Source organism: Gallus gallus, chromosome 1 (assembly GCF_016699485.2).
Source record: "Gallus gallus isolate bGalGal1 chromosome 1, bGalGal1.mat.broiler.GRCg7b, whole genome shotgun sequence".
NCBI lineage: Eukaryota > Metazoa > Chordata > Aves > Galliformes > Phasianidae > Gallus > Gallus gallus.
This window is the reverse complement of record NC_052532.1, coordinates 135,255,745-135,278,772: the sequence shown is the minus strand read 5'-3', so window position 1 is coordinate 135,278,772 and position 23,028 is coordinate 135,255,745. Positions and strand designations below refer to the sequence as shown.

Below are 23,028 nucleotides of genomic sequence, written 5' to 3'. Positions count from 1 at the left end.
AGGTCATGTTTTGGGATTATTTATTTATTTATTTTAGAAAAGGATATGAGGTGCTATATCTATTGGAAACGCAGTTCCAAACACTACCATATTAGCACTGCCATGTCCAAAATCTGGCCAGAGCACTAATAACTCTGTATTTTACACTAGCCATAGCATAGATAGTGATCTTTTGGGCTATCCTTTGGCTTCCAAACCAACACATGGATAAGGTGAGTGAGGCAGCTGGAAGGTCAAAAAACTGCTACTGCTGAGAAATCGTGTTAGTGAAAGTTGCCAGGTGACATTTTCACTTGACTTGCAGGCCTGAGACTGGAAGATGCACCAACACTTGTATTCTGAGAAAACTTAGGAGATCCCAAGACAGTAGAAGGCTTGGGTAGAATTTACATACATTTGGTTCTCACTGTTCTGCTGTGAAGGCCATGAAATGGCAATCTAGCCTTTAGTCTATATCTGACCAAAGTACTCAGATAAAGATAAGGTCTAGTTTCCTACGTATAGGAAGATAATATAGTTACATGTAACAGAGGCCCCATGGGGCCCTATATACCTCTCCCCATAAAGAATTGAGGAGCCTAGACATATGTTCCGATTTCTGGGTGGTCTTGTGTGGAACCAGGAGTTGGGCTCAATGGTCTTTATGGGTCCCTTCCAACTCTGGGTATTCTATGATTCCATGGTATTATGATAGTTTCTTAAAGATGTCCCTTTCCCTAAAATCACATCTCTCCTATCCATACAGACATCAGCACTTCCAGCGGGCCCACTTGGCACCAGAAAAAATTTAGACAACTCCTTCAGCTGCACACAATACAGTTCTGCAGGATTCCATCATGCTTCAAATATTAGGAGACAAAAAAAAAAAAAAAAAAAAGGCAGTGGCAAAGAACACATCCTGCAATTGTAAGAGCTGGTGACAGCACTGCACTGCAAATTCAAAGTTTCACTCCAAAAGAAAGCAGTGGGAATGGGCTATAAAGACCTATACTCATATAAGTGACTCTGGCTCAGCTCTCCAGGGTACTGAGTTCCGACCCTGAGAGCCAAGTAATGTCTTATCTGTTGTCATCCTCACCTCCTTGCCTTGCAGGTTACTGAACATTCAGAGCTTAAGGGAGAACTGGATAAATGTTAGTGCTATCAGCCAGAGGAAAGGGCTTCTTTGAAATCAAGCTGAAAACTGAATGAATGCCTGCTGCTGCTGGCCATTACACTGCAGGTCTGAGGCTCATTCCTATTCTTCTGATAGATAAAGCATCTTCATTGATGATCTGAGCATCTTCAAAGAAACTCTGGATGGTGTGGTGTTGTAGACAAACACCTTCTCTTGTCTGGGTACTGCTTCAGAGGTTGGGGATCTCATAATTTGCATTTTTAGTTTGATTAATTTTAATCATGCAATTTTAATGCTTCATTTATATATACACACATTTGTGATGGAGATTCTCCCCGGGTGAGGGTGTGAAATGGCAGAGTAATGACAGGTTTCATGGAAATAAATCTTGGATAAATTGACAGCCAATGAAGCATTAACCTTTAAACAATACTGATTAGCTATATAGAGAATCACAGAATCATAGGTTGGTTTGTGTTGGAAGGGACCTCAAAGATCACCCAGTTCCAACCCTCTGTCATAGAGACACCTTCCACTAGATCAGGCTGCCCAAAGCCCCAGTCAACCTGGCCTTTAACAGTTCCAGGGTGTGGGCATATGTATAATTGATTAGTAAATACCAGAGGATTCTTTTAAGGCTGAATGCCATATTGCTTATGTCAAATGAAAAAGTTGCAGCCTTCAGCTTCTTCCTTTTTACATACCCTTCCACATTATACTGTCCGGTATTAACCAGAATGCTAAATGTTTACTGTATACACAGTAATACACCGTTACGAGGAATGTAAATGAGCGTAACACTGATATAAGAATATTCATCTCTCCCTTTCACAGCAAATTTTCAACTTTGAAGTTGTAAATATATCAACGACAGAAGAGCAATCCTTAGGGTTGCATGTTTGGAGGCAGGAAGTAGATACAGACTCTTGGCAGACACAGGCACAGGGTTCAAAACCCCCCACTCTTTCCTTCGTCTTGCATAAGAAATACAATGAGTTGCATAAAAAATAAAATAAAATATCTGTAAGTATTTCACTAGCTCTATTTTGTCACTGCTTTGAAGCATTCTTGGGGTGAATCCTTCATCTGATTTGTAGGATTCTTGTCCAAGTACCTCTGAAGACCAAAAGTACCTTCAGAGACTAGGATCCTACTGCTTCTGAATTCCTCCTCCGCACTATGCAGTATCTCTCCATGGTCTGCCCAACATCTTCCTTCTCCAGTTAGAAAGGATCTTGCCCACAAAAGGATCACCTGCCTCCTTGTCTCCAGGCTCCCTTTGTCTTTCCGTGCTTACTTCTAAGTCTCTTGTGCACCACAGATGCTTTGACTCAAAATTAACAGCTTGTCTCTGCTCCCTGTGTTCAGCCAAACTCCAGTCAACAAATTGGACACAACTGATTTCGCCCAGCTGTAATCCACCTCTTTCTCTAAGATGTGCCCAGCTGAATGGGCACCACTAAGACTTACACAGTTGTTGGTTGGTTTTGGTATTTTTTTGCCACATTTTGGAAAGCCAAAGGCACAGAAGCTTAACAGAGAAGTATGGATGTTTCAGCGCCAAGGCATTCACCGCTACAGTAGTTTTGCACAGCAGCTGAAAGACATGCATTAACAGATCCTCCCAGTCACCACACGTGCCAGTTATCTTAGACAGAAAGGGCTTTGTGGTCTTGCCTCTGTACACAGAGCCAGAGAAGAAGCCAGGACTGTTTTGCTAAAGGCCAAGACAAATAACAAAGCATTCTTCCTCCATAGGATCCTTCCAGTGTTGTTTCTGTCCTTTGTAGAAAGAAGCAAACATTGAATATTTGGGACAGTGTTCTATTTTTGCGTCCTAGATTGTATTGTACGGGATTTCAAAAGTGTAGAAGAACTCAGAAATTTCTTTGCATGGAAGCACAGCATACTTTTTAGAAGTTTTTATCTTTGGGATAGATTTTCCTGGGATTAGTATTGTTCTTGTCAATAAGCAATCCTTTTCTGGAGAAACATGCCTCAGTTGAAGTCTAGCATCTGCAGTCATTTAATTAAACATTATTACCATAATGTAGAGCCAGTAGGTTTTATTAATCTTATTTGGATAACAGTAGGTTTATTAGATAACAGTAGGATTTATTAATCTTATTTAGATAACAGTAGGTCTATTAGATAACAGAGGGTTTTATTAATCTTACGCTATCACGTTCTGTTATCTGCTTACATCCTCTCACTAGAAATATGAATTTCTATGCTTAAGTAATGCCAGGTATCTGGTCTCTCTCTTTTGAGTAAGCCTTTGTTCATTCCTCAAGAGAAAGAAAGCAGAGAGCAGTTTAATAAGACTTTGAAATAGAACATAAAGGCAAACCTTTCCTCTTGAGCTGCACTCTTCCTTGCTGTGGTGGATTTTAGAGTCATCCACTGTGTCATTTAAATAGGTCCTTCTGTAAATGATACGTATGAATGGATGTTTTAAATCCATACATCCTCTACTCACTTTAATGCCAACCTCAGCTAATCACTGTAAAATGTTTGTGGTACACATCCAGAGTATCAGTGCTCATTTCTTCAGTGCCATCTGTGGTTACCAATGCTGGTGCTCACTGTACAACTGCTGGAGTGGCTCTAAGCTGGAGCAGATCCTTACTGAATGCCAAACACAACAAACCACACAGAAACCTCAGTTGGAGTCTTCCTTCTCCACCGCTGTCAACAGGATTACTTTAGGCAGCCACGCTGGGAACCTTCCTACTCAGTGAACATTTTCTGTTCTTTAATACTGTTATTTTAAGGAAAATGATCTTAAATAGCAGACTTTCCAATTTGTGATAGGCTGACTGCAATCCAGACAGGAATAGGGTATGCTTTGGTTATCCCTACATGCTCATGTGGTTGGTCTGCTCAGAAAATTGCTCAGAAGTACTTATAAAGAGACACTGGAATGTTATACCATAGCTAAAATAAGTGTCCCATGTACAAGGAAGTTGAGTCACTTGAAGAACCTAACTGTGACTCTGAAGAATGTTTTAAGATAACTTTAAAAGGTCAGTAAATGGAACATTTTTAAAATACATTTTGAAATTTAGCATGGATATAGAATGGCCTGGGTGGGATATTTAAGATATGTGTGTGTTTTCTCTTTATTTTGTTATTATGTTCAAGTATCAACTTAAGTTTTCCCTGCTTTTGCAAGAAGCTTCTGGGAGACCTACAAATACCTACTGTGAGCTTAAAAATTTCAGAAGCAGTGAGCAATACCTCTGTAATTAGATACCTCTGACAACTTAACCTTGATTTGGACACTGGTAAAGCTGTCTAGACACTGTTAACAGGGCTGACCAGGGACAGCAATGATATTATATTATGAGGCTTTGATTTCTTGAAGACAGGATGCCAAACTCTACTGATGGGCTTACAAGGATTTCTCTTCCACAGCGACAGCAAGAGAAAGATTTCTCCTCAGCTTAAAAATAACATGAGAAAGAAAGACTGCGGACAGATCTATCTGGGCATCCCTGCCTCATTTACAAGCTTAGCATAATCTATCCCAGATCATGGGATACAAGGATACCCAGCAACTCATTCTCTACAGTAGTCATGCCTCCCCTTTTCAGGGACCTGAACAAAGAATCATAGAATCAAAGAATCATAGAATCAAAGAATCACTAAGGTTGGAAAAAAAACACTAAGATCATCTAGTCCAGCCATCAAACTATCACCACCATGCCCACTAACCATGTCCTTAAATACCATATATACCCTTTTCTTGAACACCTCCAGGGATGGTGACTCCACCACCTCCCTGGATAGTCTGTGCCACTGCCTCATCACTCTTTCAAAGAAGAAATGTTTCCTCATATCCAACCTGAACTTCCCCTGGTGCAGCTTGAGGTCGTTCCCTCTTGTCCTGTCAGTGTTACCTGGGAGAAAAGCCCAACCCTAATTTCACCACCACCTCCTTTTAGGTCCTTGTGGATAGTGATAAGGTCTTCCCTGGGTGTCCCCTTCTCCAGACTAAACAACCTCAGTTCTCCTAGATGGTCATATGAGCAGCTGTCATGGTAATAAGCTTCACTGTTTCAATAATTTTGCAAAATTATACCCTGTTTCTTCTCTTTGATCATGAGATGCACTTCAGTGTGTGGTACTCCAGCAACCTGTGGCAGAAACAGAGTCTAGGGCTGGAGAAGAGCACGTCTGGGCTTTTTGTATCACTTGCGTCTCACTATTTGGCTTAGCTTTCAGAAGCTTAGGAAACAAAGTGTCCCTTGGTGGCCCATTGAGAGATGCTTGGCTGTTCTGCATAGGCTGGCTTGGCTTTCCATGGCTAGAAGCCTGATGCTAGAGGGTAAGGGATGCAAGCAATTCAAGGAGGCAGCTCCCGCCCTGCAGCCAGCTAGAGCTCCAAGCACTCAGGTTCCCTTTGTTGAAGTTCAGATTAATTCCTCTTGTTAAATCATATTTTTTTTTCTTCCTAAAGTAAGTTAAAAAGGAAAAAATAGCTCCTCCTCTCCCTAGGCACAACATTATGACCTGTTTTTGAAAAATGATTAGCTCTTAGAAGAGTGACTTGCAGTCACTGCATCAGGGTAGTCGGTAATGAACATGGCAATAGCTGCTAAGTAGAGAAAAATAAGCACCTCTTGCCAGAAATCCAGCACAGTTTGAATTGCTAGTTCATGGTTGCAAAGGATATCATAAATCTTTGCATTTTAGCTTTCGGAACATTAACATAAATTGTTTCCAAATGCTCTGAACCTGTATGGCTTATGTCACTGGAGTTGCCAGACACAGATCTTCCTTTTGCAGGGAAAGGAAAATAAACAGATCAAAAATATTCCAGACCTCCGGGGGAAAAATAAAAATAAAAGTCAGGTGGGAGAAATGTGTACATGTTGGAAGAAGATGAGTGTCTCCAAAGGCATTTTATTTCCTACACAGGTGGCCAAAGAACTTCCAGCTCTGAAGGCACAGGTAAAGCCATAGTTCTATTGACCTGGCTGAGGTCAATAGCACATCCTCCTTTGGCATCTACAGGGGTTTAATTCGGTATCTCCAAGTACCATTATAACAAAGGATCTCAGTTTCACTTGAACAGCTACACTGTTTTAGATAGTTCATACAAGAATATCTCCTATTAGGCTTTCAAGCATAGATGGAAAAAGAAGACAAAGTCTGGGAGAGCTAGTCCCTTCCCCCAACACCCCAAAAGCAAATCATGTCAGGGGACAGGAAAACACATGGGCATGGTGGTGATGGGCTCATGGTTGGACTAGATGGTCTTAGTGGTCTTTTTCAACCCTAATGATTCTATGATTCCTTAATAAGCCTTTAACAACAGCTTCTATGAAAATGAGCCTGTAGGAGCAGAAAGGGGAAGAATATAGAAACAGAGTTTTTAAGTCAGCCCACTACTCAATTTCTGGTAATTTTCATACCAGTTTGTACTGCCTGGGAGACACAATCTAGGTAGTACTAACGTTGGCATAAGTTGGAACTCTCTTCTGGGCATGCAGTAGAAAGCTGTTTTCCTTTTGGAGATGTACTTGTTACACCTAATGTTGTAGGAGAGAAACTGTATGACAGAAGAATCATTTTCTCCTTTATGATAATGTTGAGAGCAATCTGGAATATCGTAAGTATAAAATAGCAACTGCAATAAAATCTAAAGACCTCACTGTACCACTGAGAGGCATAATAAAGATAAGCCTCTGGCCCACAGAGCTTTAAAGTCAACAAGCACCAGCACAAGGGAAAGGCATTAATCAATGGCAAGGAGGCTGAGCAGCAGTTTGTGCCCATCTACAATTGTGAAAGCGTTTGTTTGTTCTTACAGCCTAAAGCAGTGCCTAAAAAACTGCACTAAGCTCAGCGTGACTTCTTCTATGACAGGAACCTTGTGACAGGCAGTGTAAGTGACCACGTGCACTAATAGGCATAAGCATGCTTGGTGTGATTTTACATTTGTTTGTAAGACAGCAGTGATTTGTGTGACTTTTCTGCTAATATTTAGTAGATATGCCTTCTGATTACTTTGCATTTAATTACTTCTCTCCAGAGTAGAATACAACTGCCAAATATCCTCAAAATATTGCATAGTAGATCTTGAGATCCAGACCAATACTCCAATCTAAACACTGTGGAGCTTGGGATGTTTCACTCCGAATTGCAGCTTTCTGAAGGAAACCACACAAACCTGAACGCCTAACTTGAAGGGATAATGGGTCTGAAATCAGTGCTAAATCCAATGAGGGAGTCGTGGAACCAAAACCAAAATGCAGATCTTGGAAATTTTCCTTTTTTCTGTTGATTTCCTAGACCTCTGAAACAGTGCCTCTAACTCAATCCGGAGTCTTCTCACAGTGGAGCTCAGCTCAGGTCTGTGGGGGACACGGAAATTAAGTCTGCATCTCCCTGCTCTGGGAGAGACCCAATCCACAGTGACAACCTTGGAGCACCTTTAACAAAATCGTAATCCTTTCAGGGTAGGGAAGAGAGTACCCAGGTATTTTCCAACATAATGACAGTGACTCTTATATTAAGTGAGTAATAATACTTCCCTCTGTTCCTGTGAAAAACACCCAGAAAATAACACAGCACTCAAGAAGAACCACCCTGTAAAAAGACATCAATGAGAACACCCAGTTCAGAGAGGGTAATTGTTTCTTCTAGTCCCAATCCAATTGTATAGTTTGCGTTTTGCAGCTTTGGATGAAGGACAGAAATGGTATAAACCTTCAGAGGAATCACACTATATTTTTCTTGTTTTGAAGGGAAACGTTTTGCTCTTTGCTATCACACATCCAATTCGGGGCTAGAAGAAAACAGCTCTGAAGAAAGGTGAAAAATGCATATCCATACACAGCTCCTGCTCAGATTTCAGCCTTACAGCATTACTAATTAACTGTGGGACCAAATCTTATCATGTAATATATGCCAGGGTCTGGTAAAAAGCTACGGATTTCTGTCCTAAACACCTATCACTTGGACAAACTGTCACTCCTATCAGACTCAGACATACGTGCATACATCAGTGTACACTGTTCTGACCCAATTCATTTTGCTGAAATTCTTTTCTTGAAGGAAATTAGTTCATCTCCACCTCTTTCACAGGAAATACAAATACACATAAATCCACTGTCATCTTCTATTAATTGTTGCGGTAACAATTGCACCTTCACTTCAAGAGGAGACTAACTTGCTGGAAAGCAGATAGAAAGGAAAGATAACCCTACACCAGCTCTGTGTCTCATTCTCCCCCCTTACACTGTCACTGCCAGCCACTGCTGCTGGCTTCAGGCAAACTTTGAGTAGCCTGCACTTCTCTCTCCAGCATAATTCTTCATACCTTCCGCCTTTTTGTTATCAATCTCTGTGACCCTCTTTGCACTACTGAGAGCACCTTATATCCTTAGCTCTCTTTTGGAATAAGCAAGTTAATTTGTTCCTCCCTATAGTGCCTGTACAAAACAGCTGGACCACTGCTCCATTTGGCGTGGCCATAGCACAGCTGACCAGCTGTCAAAATTTGTCTTCCAAGCACGAATTCTTTTTTCTTTAGCAGTTACTCAGAGCTCAAAAGACTTCTCAGCAGCTGAGCCATTACATACCTGCTTCGCACACACAAAAGCTCTCCCCTTTTAGCCTGTACAAGTCATCACACAATTCGGCAGCTGACAGAGCATCAAAAAGAGAAAGTCTTGTAGCCACCAAAACAATCTTTGCTCATTCAGACCACTCTAAAACATTACTCAAACCACAGTGAGAAGGGATACAGTATAATAAAAACTGAAATCTTGGAAGAGAACTGAGAATTTCTGAATGCCCTATGGGTGGCTCCTCCAGCCAAAAGAAAAGGACAAACTCCAGAATCAAGGAACCTGTGCCAAGAACACTAAGCAAGTAACAACTTTTAGTTTAAAACTGAGAGCTGAAGTTGGCAAAAGGACTGCAGCTGCTGTAAATGTCACTTGTGTGTGAAAGACAGAGATAGCCGCTTATGCCATTAGTACCCAAAACATTTCAGGCTTTATAGATGAAATCTGGCTTAGAGGAGAGCAGGCCTGGTGAACAGTGAAGGTCGTGTAGTGCAGGTGGAATGTGCTTCCCCTTCCTCAGCAAACAGCTATGCCCTGCCTCATCTGTGACCTCTGAACAGACTTCAGGTGTAACACACACTGTGAGCCTCAGGCTAAGAAAGAAGCTGATGACTGCAGTGAAACTCAGACCCAAAACAAATTGTGCCGGGCAACAACGAACATTTATGCAACTAATCAAAGGCATTTGTGTCAGTGTTGCTTGTATGCACATCCAAAAGATGCTGGAGACATAACAAGACAAGCAGAGGAAATAACGTGTCCTTCATTCCTTTGCTTCATCTTTATTTGACATTTGCCTGAACCAGAATAGCTAGCTCTCACTTGTGTCCCAGTACACGACAGCTGCTGGACGAGTTGTCCAAACTCATTCAGCTACATCAGAGAGGAATCAGATACGCAATCACTGCCCCCTACTTCTTGCTGTGAACAGTGCCCATTGTCCCTTCTGTGGGCAGGAAGAGAGAGGCACTGGCTTGCTGCAGTGCAGCTATTGCCAGCCACTGGCTTATTGAGAATGTAGAGGAGGAAGGAGCAGAAGTATACAGCAGTGATGTTCAATAGCCTGTGCATGACTAAAGTCTACCAGCAACGCAAACTTGCTTCTTGCCTTACAGAAATGGTGCTAGTCTTTCTGGAGATTAGCTGGCTCAGTCTCTCTAGGTACTTGGTTCCCTCCAAGCCCTACAGAGTCAGCATTTTGCATTGGGCTTGACGGTCAAACATACCTGGTATTCTTTAAGCATCCCATGTGAATTCTTCACACATTGGATTTACTCATATTCCTCTCTCTCTGGTCTCTAACACTAGCTCTGCTCAAAGGTAAGTCAGTGGGTGGTTAAAATAAGTGGGCTACTGCCTTCATTGAGCACGGTGAGTTTTATAGTTTGCTTTCTTCTATGGTGTTGATTCATCTGGCTGAAATTCGAATTTGATAAACTGGAATTGATAACAAACCCTTCTTGAGGTATCAGATCAACTGCGGCTCAGTCCAACGTGCCCATTTCTGTCTTTGTGGCAGGACAGCTGGACTCCAGGCATCAACATGACTGAGCGTTTCGACTGCCACTACTGCAAAGAGTCCCTGTTTGGTAAGAAGTACATCCTGAGGGAGGACAGCCCCTACTGCGTGAAATGCTATGAAAACCTCTATTCCAACACCTGTGAGGAATGCAAGAAACCTATTGGAGCTGACTGCAAGGTATGGAAGGCTGTGTGCCACTATCTTGGTAGAGTAGTCTAGATACATTGCCTCTCTATCTCACTAGGAGAGCCCAGCTGTCGTTGGAGCCAGCTGGGATCTGGAAAGGTAGCAGAAACCAGTATTGCCTACCTTTGGATCAGAGGGAGCTAAGTCACTGTTAGCTCTTTACTAACCATAATTCATTGTCATCAAGAGACAAGATGCTCAGGAAGAGCTGCCAACTCATAGACAACAAAAAATTGGCTAATGCTGAAAGAAGTAATACATCAGTTATAACACAATTAGCCTTTAAGATGGAGAATAATGATAGAGGGGTCTAACTAAAGATGACAAAGAAAGAGCAGATGCCTTGCTTGCTTTAGCTATGCACTGCTGCACTACATGGCAACATCTACCTGCTCTAAATGAGGTGGCACCTGCATTCCTTTCAAATTAACCAAAACAACTGGAATTCACATCAGTTTTACTCTGGGTGAATGAAGAAAGATGATATCTGAGGAATTCAATTTGAGGTGCTCGTTAGACTCGTATGAATAGATTTCATCCAGTATACACCCTCTTCGCCCAAAATCAACCGGTTATATTTAGCCAGGAGTCTCCCAGGCAGAGTGAGCATGCATGGCCATGGGATTCTTGATCTGCTGTGGAGGTCTGACATTTGATTTCCTACACTGTTGGTTTATACATCTAGAAACACAAATTAGTTCCTCATACTGGTGCTAGCACCACATTGTTATTCCAAAGACTCCGAAATATAAAATCATATGCTTATCCAGATATGAAAAAATTGAAATCTTGTGTCTTCCATACTGATCTATTCTACCCTATTGGAAAATGGGTAGGAAAGCCTCTTTTGGAAGCCTTAAAAAAGTGAACGTGTTTCACCATCATGACAGGGAACTGGCAATAATCTGTAAGAGCTATAAAACTGCCAGCTTTCCTACAGCTCATAAATATGCAGATTAGAGAAGAGATACAGCTGGCCTGACCTGGAAAAGCAAAATATTTCTGCCCCAATTCTAGAATGTACTTTTGTTTTAAGGTCTCTTTCTAATCCCCCGAGAAGTTATTTCCATGTGTTGATATTCAAGAATTTCCAAACTTGGACTGCCTTCAACAAATCTTGGGCAAAGTATTCAGGAATTAATCAGTCTGAACTTTTCAACTCAGATTTATGGATTTAGGGAGTGTGGGTGTTATCCAATATACTTCTCTTCTGTACTTTTAAGCGAGACCCACACTAAAGCATTAAAAAAAAAAGTCCAATTTTTCTGCATATTTTTATATGTTAATATATATATGTATGTGGACAGCACAACTATAAGATAGCAAATAAAAAATTCTTGAAGAGCTGTAAAGTGTACCAGACACAAATGCACCCTTGTTTCTGCTTGTGCTGTTTGTGCCCACAAACAGTCCTTTATGCTATCGTTTTTCAACCTGACCGATTTTAAGCACATTTTTACAGATGAAGAAAAGTTCCAAACTTAGAAAGCTCCTGCAAGTCTTCTGAAAATAAAATACGTGGTGAGTAGTAAAAAGGGGATTCGATAATGTTCCCACTGAGAGGCAAACTAGAGTCATTTTTCAATTACAGTAATAGACACTCGAGAATGCATTTGTGAGAGTCCTTGTAAGTGCCTCAGCCGTAAGTTTCAGTCAAAGCCTGAGCACTGTGGGCATAATTCAGCCATAAAGCACAGTCACATTATCATGCTTCTCTTCCTTATTTAACTATATATACACATATGTACATAAACAGATAAAAACATACATACAGTCATACATATACATGTGTTTGTATGTATATATTTTATGTATTACATTTTCAATACAGTGACAACACCCTGTGCTTGGGAATAAAACCGTGCTTACTGCATGTGCAAGGTGGACTCCATATGTATTACTTATTCTGACAAAATCTTTGTGCAGCTTTTTACAGAACAAACACCTAATGTAGTAAAAATGTAATCACCCACCCCACATCCACAGGGCAACTTGAAAAGCTCCATTTAGCTCTCAACTCAGATTCTCCTTTGCAAGTCCCATCTTGGCCACTGCTGTTTCTCTGCACTGAAGAGAGCTGAACTGGGAACTCAGCTGCAATGGAAACAGAATCATAAGGGTTGGAAAAGACCACTGCCATCACCCAGTCCAACCACAGAAATATAGAAACATAGAGGCTGTAAAAACGATGCTCTTCATTTCACCCTGCAATGACTTTCCTTCTTGCAGATGGTTTAGTTAGTCTACAGCTGTTTCTTAGTGCTTGCAAAACATGGGACTAAAGATTAGGATTAAGGTTTGGGGCACCCAATTCCCAGAGTGAACTCTCATTCCCAGAAATAGGTGCAAAGCAAGAATTAGCTTTGATAGCATCTTAAGTACTTACTTGTCTGGGTGAAAATTACCATACAAAAGCAAGCAGAACGAAAGTGAGAATGTTTCTCTCTCAGTGGACAAGAGCAACCCTCCTATAGCTGAAGGGCTTACCCGAGAGTAGACCGGGTGGTGACAAGAGGACAGCTGCTTCTCCATCTCTGACCCTACTGCGTTCTCCTTGCTGCACGTCATCTCACCTGAGTGACACTTCAGCCTGCTCTGGCACTGGTAACATTCAGACTTGGACTGAGCTCTGGGAGGACTGAGCCAATGCCACATTTTCACCTCATGTTTCCAGGAGAAGGAGCCCATACATTAGCTACACTGAAGACAAGCTGTCTTTGAATACAAAGCAGGAGAGAATTTGCTTCACCATCTTTCAATCTTTTTATTGTGATTTCTGAGTAATTGTGTACGAGTAATAACATTTTTTATTTATTTTAAATGCTGCCTTTTACAAAAAGAAAAGAAAAAAAAAGCCTGAATGACAGCATGTGATGTTAATTACACCTTTGGATTCAGGCCATTTTGTAAACTGTAAACAGTTCAGCTGATGTTTATGAAATTTTCACAGACAGATTAAAAGCTTCATATGCTGAGTGGTAGGAGATACTAGCAGACAGAAGAAAAACACAATGTCATTTCTCTCACAGCTATTACACATTATGCATATGCCAGCAGGCCCTTGTAGAAAGGTGCTCCTTCTAAGGAGAGGTTGGCATTACAGTGCCTGTGTCTGCTCACTACACTCACTGCTTCATGCTTCTTTCTGGAAATCACAGACTCATAGAATGGCCTGGGTTGGAAAGGACCACAATGATCATGTAGTTCCAACCCCTCTGCTGTGTGCTGGGTTGCCAACCACCAGACCAGGCTGCCCAGAGCCACATCCAGTCTGGCCTTGAATGCCTCCAGGGATGGGGCATCCACAACCTCCTTGGGCAAAAATCCATCTGTTATGTTCTTATCTGCTTAACTGTTTAAATGTGACTTTGAACTGATTTTTGCCTTTTTAAAAAGAGTTTCTTTGCAGGCCCTCTGGCACAGGAACTATCACAAATACAGGAAATACTGTCAGTGATCAGGTGCTCAGTGCAGACCACAAGCTGACTTGGGCCAGCAGGAGAGGGTGAAAATTCCCTCTACAAAATGTGAGAATGAAATGAAAAGTGGGTTGTGCAATAAAGCTACCGTGGCAGCACGTAGGTCAAAATGAGTCAAATGGTCAGTCTTACGTGTCAACTAAATGAAAATAAAGCATCTAATAATGTGGATTGAGAAAAGGAGAAAAGATGTCCTGATTTTCAACCCCTGTTCTGAGTCGTAGCACTTTCTCAGTGCATTGCTAAATACTGGACCAGCTGTTGTGACGAGGAACGGTGAGAGAAAGACACCTTCATCTCTTCTCATATCACTACAGCGCTAACTAATGTTGCTTAATTTCATCTTCTCTAAACATATTTTTGATAGGGAAGTACCAGTCTAACATAATGAGGGTGCACACAGCCAAAATCTGCACACTGGTTGTTCCACCCTATTTCCCATGCTCATCCTTCTGAAAATAGCATTATGTCAAGCAAAAAAGTTTAATGTGCTTTTCATTCATGAGCAAACATATGCTCTTACTCTTCTGGTGCATCTAATCTCCTTTTTCCTGTCCAGTCCTTGCTGAGAGGACTTGCACAGGGCAGACTTCATCTTGTGCGCATGCATCTCTATGTACATATGGGGAACGGCTGTTTATGAGGGTGGACAGTGACAGGACAAGGGGGAATAGTTTTAAACTGAGACAGGGGAGGTTTAGGTTGGATATTAGGAGGAAGTTTTTCACACAGAGGGTGGTGATGCACTGGAACAGGTTGTCCATAGAGATGGTGGATACCCCATCCCTGGTGACATTCAAAACCAGGCTGGATGGGGCTCTGAGTACCATGATTGAGCTGTGGGTGTCCCTGTTCATTGCAGGGGACTTGGACTGGATGACCTTTAAAGGTCCTTTCCAACTCTAACGATTCTGTGATTCTATGATCTTATTCACTGATGTGATGATCCACTGTTGTGGATGCCCCATCCCTGGAGGCATTCAAGGCCAGGCTGGATGTGGCTCTGGGCAGCCTGGTCTGGTGGTTGGCGACCCTGCACACAGCAGGGGAGTTGGAACTACATGATCATTGTGGTCCTTTTCAACCCAGGCCATTCTATGATTCTATGATATACACAGTTCCACTTCTCAAATTTCAGTCTATGGTAGTACTGTAGTCTCTTATTGTGACTATTTGTGCTGTATTTAACAAGAGCGTATGGCCATCCATTTTCATAGATGATGGATTGCTGGTAAAGACAGCTGTTTTCCAGATTTCTTTTAGGCAACATAGGAGACCACTGAAAACTGCAGCTAAAGGGTATAGTACTGGGGACTTATTTCTCTCGAGCTGCATTAAACAGACAAGAAGTCAAATTTATTAGTGTTTTAAGGGCATGCTCCACTTCTGAGTCCACAAAAGCGATTCTCTTTATTAGTTCTTCCTGGAAATCTAAGCGATAAGCAGGAATTAATTGTATATCACTTGTGTGTTCTGCTAGAACAGATTTGCTTAGGTTACAGCCAGCTAGAGTAACTCAAGCTCCTGTGCTTTGAGTAAATCAAATGGTCTTTCAGCTTAACTGAGCACCAGGCTACCAGTCAGACAAGCTTGAAGTCATCTCTGCAGACGCAGCTGCTGCAGCATAGGATTTGATCGGGTCAATTCATCTACAGCTTGAGTGCAATGGTTCCAGTTAGATGTACAATACCCCGATGCAGAAAAAACCTGATACCGAGTGACTTCATTACACTGACCTAAGAACAGCTGTGAAACAACTCAGAAACTGTTTCATCAGTACCTTGGACTTCCTTGCTTCGGTTGACAGATTCAGAGAGAGAAGACAATAACTATTTAATCCATCCAATACTCTGCTGCAGGCACATCAGTGTCAGACATCTTAAACATCCCCTACATTTGATGGTAGTATCTGTTATAATCATCCAGGCTGGCTAAAGATTACTCGCACCAGTGTCTATCTTGCTTTTATTGGGTTGCAGCTATGGTTCATCACTTTGCCATGATGAAGCATCTGCTACTTTGACCTACTCCACTATGGTCTATACAATCTGCCATCATAACTGATTTAAGGATTAAACACTTCATCAGTAAAACCTAATCCTTTTCTTCATTATTGCTCTTCTATGTGGCATAATTTTATTGATAAAATAAGGCAAAACAGAAGGAAATATCGGCATGTGAGTTTGGGATATAAAAAGCAGCCTGTAGTATATTGCAAAATGAGGAAAAAGGCAGCATGTGGAAAAAGCTGAATATGTCCTGTTACAGCAGAAAGAAAAACAGACCTGCTGTCATTCTGTTTTCTTGCAGGCAAATTTCACATTTAGGAAAGCTGTTGGCTGTGAGTTCTGCTTTTCTGTTCACAATGTTATTCCCCTCTGAGAACACATTTACATTACTCAATTTCATTTAAATTAAAAAAAAAAGTTAGATTTTAAGACTTTTTTTTTCATTTTGCTTTTAGAAAAGTCTGAGATTTTAAGGTCAGAAATTTGGGTTGTTTCAAAAGATTTAGCAGATGGGCAGATACTCTTTCTTGTAATGATCTGAGCTCCACTTTGTCTGATCTCCCGAAGACACTGTTTAAATGTTTCACAATTAAGCTACCCAGAATTTTGAAAAACACAATCCATCCCTGTAAGTCACAGCTCTTAGCACTGGTTTTTATGTGCCTGTGTCTTTTGTTGTTGTTGTATTAATTAAAACAAAGTAACAAGTATCACTGGGGAGATATTTTAAATACCTATGTGCTCTGAGGTGTAAATTCCTTGGTTAAGAGTGTTCTGGATCAGTGGCTGCAGGTACACTGTGGTCTCTCATCTTCCAGAGTGTTCAGTCACCATCAAGGCATCTGATTCTCATTTGAAACATACATGAAATGAAGCACAAGACTTGGTTAAAAACTAATTTCAGCATGCATACAAAGAAACAAGCATCAGGCCAATTTCACCCTTGGCCTAAACCTGGCAAACGATCCAAATGTGATTGGAAAAAGGATATCTGCCCAGTAACAAGAAACTACGACATGATCTAGAAATTGGCAATAACTAAGAAAAGTATAGGAAGTCCATTATATCTCTACAGTTAACGAGATCTATTCTCTGTACAGAAGGACCTGGGGGTCCTAATGGATGACAAACTTAACATGAGCCGGCAGTGTGCTCTTGCAGCTCAGAAAGCAAATGGTATCCTGGGCTCCATCATGAGAAGGGTGGCCAGCAGGGACAGGGAGGTGATTGTCCCTCTCTACTCTGCCCCTGTGAGGCCCCGTCTGGAGTACTGTGTCCAGGTATGGAGCCCCCAGTACAAGAAAGACTGGGAGCTGTTGGAGAGGGTCCAGAGGAGGGCCACGAAGATGATCAGGGGGCTGGAGCACCTACCCTACAAAGACAGGGTGAGGGAGCTGAGCTTGTTCAGCCTGGAGAAGAGAAGGCTGCGGGATGACCTCATTGCAGCTTTTCAGTACCTGAAGGGAGCCTATAAACAAGAAGGGAGTAAACTCTTTGAAAGGGTAGATAACAGCAGGACAAGGGGGAACAGTTTTAAGTTGAAAGAGGGAAGATTTAGGTTGGATGTTAGGGGGAAGTTCTTTACCAGGAGAGTGGTGAGGTGCTGGCACAGGCTGCCCAGAAAGGTTGTGGATCCCCCGTCCCTGGAGGTGTTCAAGGCCAGGCTGGATGGGGCCCTGGGCAGCCTGGTCTAGTAAATGGGGAGGTTGGTGGCCCTGCCCGGCAGGAGGGTTGGAGATTCATGATCCTTGAGGTCCCTTCCAACCCAGGCCATTCTGTGATTCTGTGATCTAATCTGAATCAAAACCAGGCCTTCATTCTCGAAGGAAATACCTAAATGAAACTAGTTGTTCCTCTGCTGAATTGAATTCAGTTGACCTGGAATTGAAAGAAGACTGATAGTTGTCATCAGCTACTTTTGGCAACTGCAGTAAGATAGGCTCACCTGCATCAGAACATGCCGTTTTCCTGAGCCATGCAAATTAGCCTTAATTTCTGTCTGATTCAGATCTGCACGTTTGCATTCTCTGAACTTCCAACTGAGCAAACTATTGGTTCTGTTTACTCTGTGGCTTTTAATTTCTACAGGATCTGTCTTACAAGGACCGCCACTGGCATGAAACCTGCTTCCACTGCTTCCAGTGCAAGAATTCATTGGTGGACAAGCCTTTTGCTGCAAAAGAGGAGCATCTACTTTGTACTGATTGCTACTCCAATGAATACTCTTCCAAATGTAATGAGTGCAAGAAGACTATTATGCCAGGTTAGGATACTCACTTTTGGGGTGGAGGAAAGATCAGGTTTAATATCAAACCTAATCTCAGCAAAATTTGTGGCAAATATTTTTCCTTAACCTTCTCTGCGGAATCATGGTCAACTTCATAAAACACAGCTGATGATGCTTTCTAAGTTATTTCTGTAATCAGAATGCACAGTTTTCAGAATGGATCCTGACAGAATTGATATATATGTGAAGAGGGTTTCTCTTGAAAGCTAGCGTTTAACTTAGCATTTTCGTTCATGAGAACGAAAGTTCTCTACAGAACTTTCACTTCAGTTTTCTACAGAAGTATTTATTAAAAGGCCATTGACAGCTGGGCAACTCATCTGTCCAGTCCCAACTTCTCAATTGGCTCCTCATGCTTGAATATCAGACAAAGCTCACAAATTTAAATTTGCTTAATTCACGACATATATTTTTACATAAATAGCCACAATTTAGATTCTTCAATAAAAATCAATAATTGGTCAAAATACCTCTAAGATCTTCCTTGAGCTCAAAGGTACAAAGAAATAGGAAAGAGCTACCTTCTCTGTCAAGTCGGGTATCCCATAAAACCGGTACTGGTGGCAGAAAGTTATAGTAATAGATTGTAACTAGTAATAGATTGCATACTACTGTATAGTAATAGGTCCCATTTACTCATGATGATACTAAAGTGCTTGGCTTTTGATTGACATGGTTCATTATTTGAGGGCTTAAATTGGAAGAAATATTGGTTTCAGAAATAATAAAAAAAAAACATAAGGCAATTTGAGAAACCAAAAGTATGCTCTACAATGACTACTAGTTACTTTTTTCCAGTAAATTTTTTCCTTGGCTGGTTCTCACATTGTTCATCTTTGACAAAAGCTGGAAAACACCGCTTTGTGTACCTAAGATGTTTTGATAAAAATGAGGGCTTGATAAAAATAAGAAACAACAGAAATATGTAAAAGCAGATGGACCTACTCATTCATGAAAGGAAAGGAACATGGTTAGGGGGCATGGTGGTGAGGGGGTGGATGGTCGGACTAGATGATCTTAGAGGTTTTTTTTCCATCATAACGATCATGATTGCATACAAGCATCTTTTATTATTGCACGTTTATCTGTTTTTTTTTCAGGTACAGCATGAAAAATGAACATTTAAGAACACTCAGTGCTAGTTTTAAAGCTGAAAAATATTATTTCTGTTAATTTTTGATCAATGAATTCAGTCCCATAAGAGCTCATTTACAGAATAGAACTCTGTCTATTATATGAGTAACAGACTGATAAGTAGTAATGAAGTTGGGATTCGGTGACTAAGAGATTCGCTTCTCTTACAATTCAAAACAGAATAAACCAGTTTTTACAAACCTTTGCAACTACCATGTGGTTTTCAGCAGATTACTTGAGATACCTTTGACATGATCACATTTGAAGAACAATACGCTGAGCATGTATTTTCTACTTATGAAGCACACCAATGTTAGTACAGGAGCTACAACGGAGTCTTACAATCACCAACTGAAATATAATTTCTTTTGAAAGAACCAGCAAGTGGTTGGATTCTATTTATGGAGACTGCTGATGCTACACTTGCTTGTTGCTTTACCCCTCTAAAAGTACCATTTAGATCTAATAATGCATTTTCATGACAAGCTCATTAAATGCTAAGTAATTACAAGCTTGATCTTTCAGTCCTTCTGCAAACTGAATGCCCACCGATCTCAAACTAGCAAGTAACAAACAGGATTCCCCATGCCTTGTGTTTTAGTGATAACACAATCCCAAAAATAGAGAACAGCTAAAAATGTGGAAATATAATTCTAGACAATTCCAAGAAAATGGTTCCACATCTTTTCCCAGAATGTCATTCCTTCAAGGACCAACTTATCTGTTCCTTTTGGTGTCATACAAAAAAATTCCAGCACGCAGAGCACATAATTCTTAAAAGGTGTCCATTAATAAAATGGATCAGAATCATTTGAGCATGTTAGCCATCTCTCTGCTTGTCTCTTACAATGCACAAGTTGGTCCTTTAAAAAAATAAAACTTGAAGTATGCCTCTGGGCAGAATTTAATGAGACCAAAGAAAAAAATAAAATGATGCTACTAGTAAACAAATAATTAATATTTGAGAAAGGGAGAATGGTGAAACTTCATCCTCCAGAGAAAAATTACTACAATTCTTCATAATTAGCCAATTAATCACTTAACATCATGTCAGTCATCTAAAAAGTGGCCAAAGCTTTCATTATTAGCAGTAAATGCCTCTCTTCTTTTTAGGAAGAGAATCACTTACTCTCCAAAAACTCAAAACGATACCCAATACCACGCAAAACAACTCCCTCATAGCTGCACTACTTATTTTCCAACAGCCAGTTGTCATGTAAACAAGAATTTTTAAACAAAATTTAAACAAACAACATTTAAACAAAAATTGCATTAGTCTCAGCCATAAATTCAGTTTATGTTCTGGTCTCATTACAGGTACTCGGAAGATGGAATACAAAGGCAACAGCTGGCACGAGACCTGCTTTATCTGCTACCGCTGCCAGCAACCAATTGGGACAAAGAGTTTCATTCCTAAAGACAATCAAAATTTTTGTGTTCCCTGCTATGAAAAGCAGTTTGCCATGCAGTGCGTCCAGTGCAAGAAGGTAGTGCCCTTGTTCTATTCACCTATAACATTTAACATTATATTTTAAAAAGTCGTCCATCAACCAACAAATACAATTTCCTATCAATATATGCATGGGTTTTAAGTGTGGATATATCTGTAGTCTTAACTCTCCTTCCAATAGTTTCTCCCGTGTTTTGTTTTACTTCCTGCATGCCTCCAGCCATCACTTATGACCACGTTACCAGAACTTCCTTTCGTGTCCACCACATGCTCCAGTTTGCATTACTTTCAGAGCAGCCCTCATGCACAGGAAAGAGGCAAAGACAGATGAATACCCATATTAGACAGCACGTTTGTACACAAGACTGACTTCCCAGGGAATCTCCATTTAGTGAAGATAGGAAGAAAAAATAAACTGATTGGTTTTACAGCTTTCTTAGGAACGCTTACAAGAGCAAGAAATGTTTTGCTTGTCCAACATCAGGGAACAACATATCATAAGAGGAAAAAGCCTGGACAAAATCCATAGAAGCAGAAAGCAAAGATTTCAGGTAAAATTTGAAAGAAAGCAGTTGTTGTGAAGGGAATTAACAGGAACTGAAGGTGGCTTTTCCTGGGACAGGTGAACAAGCAGAGATGTTTGTCTCATAGCACATGAATATGAAAAAGTGACCTACAAGGGAGACCAGCTTTAAAAATAAAGAGGGTAATTTAGACTGAAATTACAAAGAATTCAGAAAATACTTTCAGTATAGGGCTCCTTTGTATAAATCAGGAAACTATAATGAATCACTTGCATGCTCTTCTCAAGGTTAACTCCAGACAAAATGATGATTTTGCTGCCACTACGTCTTCTTTCCCTCCTCCTACCCACGAAAACCTCATCAACCTTCCTTTCTACCAAATGAAGATGAAAATCTGCCATTCTTAAAAAAATACTTTTCTGTCTCGTTTTCCATAAAACAGGCTATCACTACAGGAGGTGTGACTTACCGGGAGCAGCCTTGGCATAAGGAGTGCTTTGTCTGTACTGGATGCAAGAAGCAGTTGTCTGGACAACGCTTTACCTCCCGGGATGAGTTTGCATATTGCCTGAGTTGCTTCTGCAATCTCTATGCCAAAAAGTGTGCTGGATGCACAAACCCAATCAGTGGTAGGTCTCTCACGGCGAGTCACTTTATTATTATTGTTTTCTCCATTGGACTGCATCCAATATTAATAATGGTTGAGTAACTCATTCTGACTAGCTTGAGAGAACGGAGACACTACATAATTCAGGAACTGTGAACTTAAATACTTATGATGCCATCTAAGTGCCTAACAAAAAGATGTGAAAGAAGTCCTTGAAGTTTGTTCCATTTCACCTGACTTGTACAAAACATAGTGGACACACAGTGACATTTATGCATATGGTGGGATATATCCATGTCCTGTAAGTCCCTTCACTTGTGCTCATGAGAGGGAACACCGACTTCAGTAACAACAGTCTCTCAGCCAGCAACATTTGACCAGCTTACACCTCATGCTGCAGCATAGCATATTTCTTCCCTGATTTTTCAGGACAGCAACTGAGAATCTCAATGCATTTACATGCTGCCTCCCAGTACAACAGTTCTCTAAAGCTGCAAGCAGTTCATTACGTTTGAAACACTTAAAATCTCCTATCTGAATTAATCAGCGTTTAACACCAAGATTGCATACCTGAGTTGATCCTGAAGCATTTTCTCTCCTGTTAATTCTGTTCTGCCCCACACTAACATATGCTTGTTTGCATATCTCCTAGACATGTCACTGCATAACACCTTGCTTATTATTACCCATTCACGTCAGAGGAACTTCTCTTGAATATCATTCCTTTCCTTCATATGCTGTTTTCTCTTTCCCCAAAATCGTTGCTACTAAGTGCAAAGCAAAAAACCCTCTCATTAAGTGATATGTTCTATGAAATCCTTTCACTGACTTTCAGCGAGTCAATTCTAATGCATCATGCTCAAATTGCTTCTCATTTCTACGGTTAAATAATAATTACTAGTAGAAGAGAAATTTGCCCCTTTTATCTTTTATTCTGTAAAATTCCTATACCCCGTATGATAACCTCACAGCCTCACACTTCTGAATTATTTTTGCTCACCTACTTATCTTGAAGCACTCCTCCTTGAAATCTATGAATCAAGTCATTACACAATATGCCAAGACTCCATTTCTAATGACCTCAATGCATTCTTCACAAAACAAAATTAACTTACTCTGACACCAGAAATACT

At 40.8% G+C, this 23,028-nt stretch overlaps 1 protein-coding gene and 1 long non-coding RNA gene across 12 annotated transcripts in view; one reads left to right on the top strand and one right to left on the bottom strand.

Moving 5' to 3' along the window:
* The window catches only part of LOC112531516, a 28,178-nt gene extending 15,036 nt beyond the window's left edge, over window positions 1-13,142 (bottom strand). For 5 of the 8 annotated variants that reach the window (XR_005843673.2, XR_005843674.2, XR_005843670.2 and 2 more), the window contains exons 1-3: window positions 12,792-12,905; window positions 12,379-12,499; window positions 7,296-7,479 (exon numbers count right to left, since the gene is read on the bottom strand). This is a non-coding gene — a long non-coding RNA (uncharacterized LOC112531516). Of the gene's footprint in view, window positions 1-7,295; window positions 7,480-12,378; window positions 12,500-12,791 lie in introns of all 8 variants that reach the window. The other 3 variants (XR_005843672.2, XR_005843671.2, XR_005843669.2) reach the window with 2 other exon arrangements.
* FHL2 (four and a half LIM domains 2) overlaps window positions 1-23,028 on the top strand; it is a 39,351-nt gene that overhangs the window by 15,077 nt on the left and 1,246 nt on the right. For 2 of the 4 annotated variants that reach the window (XM_004938512.5, XM_046899120.1), the window contains 4 exons: window positions 10,217-10,396; window positions 17,982-18,156; window positions 20,632-20,801; window positions 21,731-21,917. In XM_004938512.5, coding sequence (XP_004938569.1) covers window positions 10,241-10,396; window positions 17,982-18,156; window positions 20,632-20,801; window positions 21,731-21,917 — 688 coding nt within the window. In that variant the 5' untranslated portion in view covers window positions 10,217-10,240. Of the gene's footprint in view, window positions 1-10,216; window positions 10,397-11,867; window positions 11,927-17,981; window positions 18,157-20,631; window positions 20,802-21,730; window positions 21,918-23,028 lie in introns of those variants that run through there. The other 2 variants (XM_040657381.2, XM_004938513.5) reach the window with 2 other exon arrangements.